We start from the raw sequence: 8,483 nt of genomic DNA, 5'->3' as shown, positions 1-8,483 counted from the left end.
TCCCTTGAAAAGTCTGCTTACAAGGTTGCTTTTGGTAGGTGTCTGGGAATCTTGATTTTGAAAGGGCTCCCACCATTCACTGAACTAATAAAAATCATTCAGTTTGTCTAAGCTTTTCACATAACGTGGTCATAGCTGAACATTTGCTTTCTGAGAGTCTGAATTTTTGGGACATGCTAAGCAGAGGCTGTGTTGGCAACATTTCACATGTTTCACAAGCACATTTCTTAGAGAACTGGTGCATCCTGTGTGACTCCACAAGGAGAAGACTCTTGGAAGCTTGCAACTGGTTTCCCCTGGGCCCATCCCATGTGCCTTTTCCCTTAACTGATCGTGCTTGTTATCCTTTTGCTGAAATAAATAATTGCTGTGAGTTTGACTATATGTTGAGCCCTGTGAATTCTTCCAGTGAAACATCAAGGCTGACTGTGGTCTTGGGGATTCCCAATACACAGATGTACTGTGTTTCAAGTTTAATTTACTTAACTCTTATATCTAATAGACACACATGGAAAACATTTGCTGCTGAGAATTTATACATGATCACTTATAATTTGAGTAATAAAATTCCTGTAGGAATTTATACTAAATTTACAAATTAGTCTGACAGATTCCTTTGCACACTTCAAAACACAAACGACAGATGAAACACTCCCAACATAAAAAAAAAAAAACATAGTGGTTAAAAATTTGTTGGTAAATTTACACTTAAATGCATTCTAAAACATCAAGGGCATGTGTTTAATTAAATTTTTAGGTTAAATTTCTTTGTCTTCCTAAGGTTATTACTATCCTTAGATTATTTTCTTCCTTGGATTTTAGCAATACTATTTAAACACGATTATGCATTTTTTTTATGCAGTGGAGATAGTCTCACCAAACACACAATAATATGAACATACTTAGTGTTTCTGGTGTTTCCCTCTGTAATGATATATTTTCTAGTTTCAATTGGTTGGCATTAAATAACCAATTTTCTTCCACTGTAACATAACAGTTTGATTTGTAATGTTATTTTAAAATAATGTGTATTTTATAAGAATTTTGTTATCTTTAGTGGGAAATACAAAGATCTTATCTCAGAAAATATGGGGCTGTGTTTGCAGAAATAGGTATCTTTTTGAGAACATCGTTGAAGTAAAGCATTTTGGAATTGCACTCTTGGATTCTGTTTCATTTCGGTTGTGTGTGACAACTGGTACTAATTATATCTTTTCTACCTACATTGGTGATTAATATGTATGATTGCTAGTGTTGACGTTCCTCCTGTTCTGCATAGAGCTTCTACTTTTTTCTGGAACTATTTGGTTAAGTGGCAGTTCCTTGTATTTTCTTCTTACTGCTTACTCCAATAGAAACAAGGACATATTCATGCTTTATAAACATATTAATATTGCATTACTTAAAAAATATCAATCTAAATTAAATGTAAGGTATCATATTTACTCTTTTCTTCTATCACTATTTTATGTATTCTGTATACAGACTTCTTTTGAGTAATGTGCACTCATAGACTTTCATTTATCAGGTTGTTTTACTTCATTATAGTAATTATTTTTTATTATAATAATTGTATTTTGATGTTAATAATATCACAATTTGATTAGTACAAATCTTAGTAAGAGGGTCCCTGAGAGCTATGGTGATTCACAAACATATCAGTGGGGTCTTGACTGACTTCTCCTCGTGAAAGAGACAAGGAGATTGGTGGGATCATGTGTGCAGAGCCTAGTTTACACTGAGGTGATTCATGTGTGCTGCTGGGTCTTTATCCTAATGCTTCTGGGAAAAAAATGATATAAAAATGTTTAAGTAATTCTGTTAAGGAAATAAAAAGTGACGAGAGTCATCTAATTACTAGTCACTGGAAAATATTAAAAATTAATCAGCTTATTTGTTCCTATATCTAGGATATAACTAAGTAGATACTATTCTATATGGATCAGTCTCCAAAAATCTTCCTATGCTAATGAGAATGGGTGTTCTGTTACTTTTCTTTATGAAGGAAGAGGAGAGTTTTTGAATTTTAGTTTTTTGCTTGCTTCTAATCCATGGTTTTGGTTGTTCCTAACCAATGGAATTCAATCAAAATTTAGGCTTTATCTTCAAATGTTATTTCCTAAATTGCCCTAATTTTCTTATCTTAGATCCCTTGAACTGTATCATGTAAAGGTTGGAAAAAGTCTTTAACTTGAATATAAGTTTTTTTTTTTTTCATCCTGATGGAGCACAAGGGCAGCTCTGCTTGAGATACAAATAACCCGATGAAAATTTTTCTTTGCATCACCTCAGAAAGAGAGAATCTGGATTTATTTAAAGAGTTTATTCAGTGCTTCTTTCACATCCTTATTCCTCAGGCTGTAGATCATAGGATTCAACGTGGGGAAGACCACAGTGTGAAAGGTGGAAACTATTTTGTTCCTATCCATGGAATAGCGATATCCGGAGTGACAGTAGATGTAGAGAATGGAGCCGTAGTATAAGGTGACAGAAATCAAGTGGGAGGAGCAGGTAGAGAAGGCTTTGAGACAACCCTGGGTGGAGCGGATCCTCAAGACGGTGGTAATGATGAAGAGGTAGGAGGTGAGGATGAGCACAATGGGGATGATGACATTGGAGGCCAGGAGAAAATACCGTAGAGTCTGGAAGCCATCTTTTCTGCCACAAGCCAGCTTCACCAGGGGAAGTAAATCACAGAAAAAGTCATCAATGACATTGTCACCACAGAAGTTCAAGGCAAAAGTTCTTTTGGTGATGATGTAAGAGTTAACAAATCCACCAAAATATGAGGCTGCTACTAAAAATGCGCACACCGTTATGGACATTGCCTGAGAATACAGCAGTGGTTTTGAGATGGCCACATAGCGGTCATAAGCCATGGAGGCCAACAAGTAACACTCACTAAATGCCAGCCCAGCAGAGAAGAAGAACTGAGCTAGGCAGCCAGCAAAGGAGATGCTTTTGTCCTCAGAGATGCAGGTCACTAGGATCTTCGGGGTGTAGACAGTAGAATACCAGAGATCCAAGAACGAGAGATTACCAATGAAAAAATACATGGGTGTGTGGAGCCGGGAGTCATTACAGATCAATGCCATGAGTATGGTATTTCCCACCACAGTCACAGAGTATACTCCAAGGAACACCACAAACAGGATCAACTGTATCACAGGGTCTGTCGTGAAGCCCACCAGGATGAACTCAGTTACGGTGTGATTGCCCCTCTCCATGGCTATAATCTCAGCTAAGAAGAAAGAAAATAATGGTTCAGCTTGAATTACTTGCTGAGTACATAGGAAATATGCTACATAATCTATGAGTCTAGTATTCAACCAGTGACTGTAGGTGCTCATTTTAGAAAGATTTTTTTCAGTTTCCAACAATCACTGATTTGGCAATTTTGTATTTAATTTCCAAATTTCTGAAGTCAGTGAATTATTTTTCCCCATTAGGAATGACTGTTCAGTTAAATGAAAGACAGTCCTATAACTGCTATTTTCTTGTGTGGTCATCCTCATAATTGTGTGGTTTCTTAGCTTAAATCGTGACTTGTTTGCATCTGAAATACTAGACTTAATACCTTTTTGAAAAATATATTTTTTAAAAAATCAGATATTTTTCATATGGTGCTTGCATATATTGGAACTCTGTATGACCATAACATAATATCTCATAATGATATCTGTAGGCATTAGAAAGTAGGAAAATATAAGGAAAAAAAATGTTAGAGCACAGGGTAACATACAAATTTTTTAGTAAAATATATATACACAAGGATCATATACAATAATGGGATGATAAAGGGCTTAGGATTAACTGCATTCATAGCAACCCTCTAGGAAAGAGTAGAACTGCCCCACAGGGTTTCCAAAAAGCAGCTGGTGGATTCAAACTGTCAACCTTTTGGTTAGCAGCCAAACTCTTATCTACTGCACCACCAGGGCTCCATATTATGCATACGCTATGATACCCACATAATATAAACAATAATTTAAAGGAGAAATTTTAATAAAACTCATTGTCTAGTACTAAAATCATATACATTATTTAAATTTTTTACTATTAGGGTTTTTCCCTTAAAAATAATGAAGCAAAAAAAAAAAACTAATTGTATTTATGAGACTATGAGACTCGCCATCCATCTGATGATACAGAAATCTGTCCATCCCATTCAGGATTCTCTGCACACAACAATAAATTCTTTAATGGAGTGGTGTCTTAGCTACAAATGGGGTACACAGGAATATATGTAGCAACTGTACATCTATAGTTCACGAAGGGACAATTCCAGCAGTACTAACTTCCTACCAACCTAAGTCATCTTGTAGTTAAATAAAGAAAAATCCCCGTCAATATGATTGTTATGATAAGCATAACCATCCTTTTGGAACCTAGGAAAACACACAGTCCACATTAGACTTTCAATATTAGTGTTAATAAATTGATGTCTTTGGGAGTAAAATATAGAACAATAGAAGATTGTTCTAATTAGATTTTTTTGTCTCTACTCCTCCACTAAAGGAAACCCTGGTGGCATAGTGGTTAAGAGTTATGGCTGCTAACTAAAAGGTCAGCAGTTCGAGTTCAACAGGTGCTCCTTGGAAACCACATGGGGAAGTTCTACTCTGTCCAACAGGGTGGCTATGAGTTGGAATCAACTGGATGGCCTTTTTTTTTTTTTTTGGTACTCCTCTCAAGATGCGGTTACCAAGGTCCAAGGAACACAAATGAGTACAGCCAAAGCTCAGTCCTCACGTGCAGCATGTAAGCTTATCACTCCTGCCAGCCCCCAACACTTTTCACTTGTTTCCCATACCTGTCTGGTTTTCCTTCTACTTCTCTGGTTGTTTGTTCTTGGTGTTATTGCCCTACCTTTGAATTATTATTATTATTATTTTTTTTTGAATTTTTGAGTGCTCCCAGAATTAACCTTTGGAGGTCTTCTCTTTTCCATCCACAATCACTCCCTAGTGATCCTATCTGGTCTGATGACTTATACTTTCCTATAAGTGAATGAACTTTAATTTTATATTCAGTGGCGCCACTACGGTTGGTGTCACTCTCCTTCTCCCCCGGCCCCCACGTACCTTCTCCGGTACCAGACAGCACAATCAGGAGCAGGAAGCCCCGCCCGCCCCAGACCCTGCTTCAGGAACCGCTGCCGAGCCCAGTAGAGCGCTGGAACCCCACGCCAGCAGCCCCTTTCCGTCCTCCAGCCCCGTGCACTGATCTGGCCAGTGCGGCTCCTGCCCCCTCGCTGCCCACCCGCCCCGAGCCGGCCGCATCCCTCCAGCCGCCTCTCCGCCAGGGGTCCTTGCGCCGGGCCAGGCAGGACCGAGCGGCCGCTGCTGACCGCACTCGGAGTCCAGGCATCCAGGGGCTCTGCAGCCAGTAGGGGCCGGCCCTACAGCGAGCCCCCGGTCTTGGCAGGGGACAGAGTGGGGTAAGGGCTGCCAACAATAGGAACTTTCTGTCGGCACTGAAACCACAGAGCAACGATGGGACTCATGGAAACTGCTCCCGCTCCTTCACGACGGCGTCCGGGGGCACGCGGTGACTCCTCTGGGGGAACCGCGGGGGACAGGGACTGGCTCCCCGTGGCGTCCTCACACTTGGGTAGCGGCCCTGTAGCATCAGGTGCCCCACAGACCGCCGTCCCACCTCCAGCCACGATTCCTGAGGAGAGGGGCGGCGGAACCCGGGCCCTGTCCCCCGTTCCAGCCCGAGGAGAGTGCCCAGCACCCAGGTTCGCCCAGGCGCGGGTCCCGCCCCGACGCCGCTGCCTGCCGGGCCTGGCTCACTGTCCTGTAGGGTCCTTACCTGCCGGTCTCTAAACGATGCGCAACTTCTTACCCGGTCCGTGTCAGCGCCGACAGCCAGGGTCAAGAAGAGCGCAAGTGAGCGTGCAGGGGCGCCCCTGGCGGGGTGAGGGCGCGGCGTCCTCAAGTGGCGCGCGGGCATGCTGCCCCCACAGCCGGCTGGGGCAGGGCGAGGGAAGGGCCCACTCCAGAGTCTGCACAAAAATTTTATAGACAGTCATTTTGGTGTCACCCTCTGACAGTGTCACCGTCACCCCCCTAGTGACGCCACTGTATATCTCCTGACCATTTCTCTTCCCGAATTCCAGACTCACGGATCTAAATGCCTACTTAATGTCTCTTACTGGATGTCCACAGGGCATCTCAAGCAAAACCCAGATCTGGACAATCCTTCCCAAACCCTTTTCTCTCTCAGCCTTCCCCACAGCAGTAAATGGCATTATTCCAAGTTAGGGGAAATCATTTAATATCATTCTTGACTTCACTCCATTTTTCACACCATATCTGAAAAATCAGTAAAAACTTCTTAGCTCTTCTTTTCCCGCTCTCCCCCTCTCCCCGTCTTCCCCTCTCCCTCTCCGCCCTTCTCTCTCCCACTCTCTCCCTCTCTATATATATTCAGCAGTTTTTCTCAGCTCCTTCCGCCCCCCCCCCCCGCCCCGCCTAGACTAAGCCATTATTTTCTCCAACTTGTGTTATTGGAGAAGCCTCCTAATGCTCTTCCTGCTTCCATTCTTAACCCACTTGACTCTGCTCTCAACAGGGCAGCCAGAGTGTTTCCGTTCAAATGCCAGTTAGATCATTTTATTCCTCTGCTTCAAACTCTCCAGTGGCTTCTCAACTTAGAGTAAAATTCAAAGTCCTTACAAAGGTGGACACGCTCTGTGTGATCTGTCCCTCATTACTTCTCTGTTCCTGGCTCCTACTAATCTTCCCTTCACTGTTTTCCTCCAGTCCAGCCAGCTACTCTCCTTCGTATTCCTGGAATAAATGGCTCATGTTCTGGGTCTTTGTAGTTGTTGTTTCCTGTGGCTGGAAGTCTTCTCCCCCTGCCCTAGGTATCTTCATAGCTAGCTCCCTCACATTTTTCAGGTGTCCCCTGACTACCATATTGCAGTCTACCTCCCAGACATTTCTTAGACCTCTTTCCTATTGTATTATTCTCCCTAGCGCAGTTCATTGTTCCATATTACATATATATCATTTATTTATTCAACCTATTTTCTTTCCTCTTCACTAAAATATGCTCTTTCCCATTTGCTTTTTTTCCACTTTTTTAAAAAAAAACTGTTGTAAAAATGTAGACAATACATTTGCCAATTCAACATTTTCATGTGTACGATTTAGTGACAACAGTTGTATCAGTCATGTCATGTAATGATCACCAACATCCGTTGTCAAATTTTTCATCACCACAAACAGAAACTCAATGCTTCCTAAACAATGATTTCCCCTGTGCTTCTCCCTCTCATCCCTGGAAACCACTCTTACACTCTGGTCTCTATACATTTGCCTATTCTAGGTACATGTATCACAGCCCTGGTGGTGCACTGGTTAAGAGCTTGGCTGCTAACCAAAAAGTTGACAGTTTGAATCCACCAGCTGCTCCTTGTTTGATGTTTATCTCAGGTTGATTTGTAGGTTTGTTATGAGATTCTGTGGACTGCTTGTTTTAAATAAATCACTTAAGGCAAAATGAGAACAATTTTAGAGTTGGACAAAGTCTTTGAAAACATGGGATCCATAAGAACTCAGTTTTCTTGTGGGAAAAAGTCAAAAATGCCTGGAGCCAGTCTCAATCTTAATCCCTTCTGAGTTACTATTTTCTGATTCTCACAATGATCTCAGAATTTGATAATTCATAAAAATAAGATATAAAATTTGTGAATACTGTATTCTGAGTCAAGCACAGTGCTTAGTGCTTCACAAACATCATATTTATTCCTCACAACATACATCATGTATAGGTTTACAGATTAATAGCAATCATTTCACAGACGAATTGAGGTTTAAGAAGAAGTTATTAGTACAATTAATAAGTGGTGCTGTCTTACTCCAGAGACCTGGCACTTAACCACTCAGTCACCTTCATTCATATTTGATTTTAGATTAGTAAATGCTAGTGGGCTCCCTGGGTCTCTCTCTTTTTGGTTATAATACTTTAACTTAAAACCTACAGGATATGCTAAGAGATGTAGGCATTGTCACAGGTGGGTACCTCATACAGGTGGAATCGGAAAATGTTTCCAAGCGCTCTTCTTGAGTCTGTTCTCAACAGGGCAACCGGAGTGTTCTTATTAAAATGCCAATCATTTGCTGGTAGATTCTGGTATCTCTTACATTTATAGCCAACCCTGACTATGAGCATAGAAACATTCAACTTCTCCACCCAGGATTGGGACACTTAACTGGCAACTCTCACAGTCATTAGCAATGAAGCCCAACACTGTGGTGCAGGAAACATACCTTCTCTGGCTCCCCAGTGTATTCGATTCTTTAAGCACCTCAGGGGTTGATAACTTTGAAAGTGTCTGAAAATGCAATTAAAAAAGAATATGTTGGCTTTATTTAGGAGAATTTTGCTCCACGCAAAAGAAGAGAACGACTTAAAAAAATAATGATGATAATTATGATATACTGAGAATGTACTCTGTGCACATGCCTTCC

At 41.2% G+C, this 8,483-nt stretch overlaps 1 protein-coding gene across 1 annotated transcript; it reads right to left on the bottom strand.

Moving 5' to 3' along the window:
• Positions 1 to 2,309: 2,309 nt before the first annotated feature.
• On the bottom strand, positions 2,310 to 3,227 carry LOC126079503 (olfactory receptor 9G1-like). The gene has a single exon (XM_049890561.1). The coding sequence runs from the start codon at positions 3,225 to 3,227 to the stop codon at positions 2,310 to 2,312; it is 918 nt and encodes a 305-aa protein (XP_049746518.1).
• Positions 3,228 to 8,483: the final 5,256 nt, after the last annotated feature.

Source organism: Elephas maximus, chromosome 7, assembly GCF_024166365.1.
Source record: "Elephas maximus indicus isolate mEleMax1 chromosome 7, mEleMax1 primary haplotype, whole genome shotgun sequence".
Lineage (NCBI taxonomy): Eukaryota > Metazoa > Chordata > Mammalia > Proboscidea > Elephantidae > Elephas > Elephas maximus.
This window is presented reverse-complemented; position numbering and strand designations above follow the sequence as displayed.

Coding starts and splice junctions, on each gene's coding strand:
- LOC126079503 (XM_049890561.1), bottom strand. CDS start 3,227: ATGGAGAGGGGCAATCACACCGTAACTGAGTTCATCCTGGTGGGCTTC.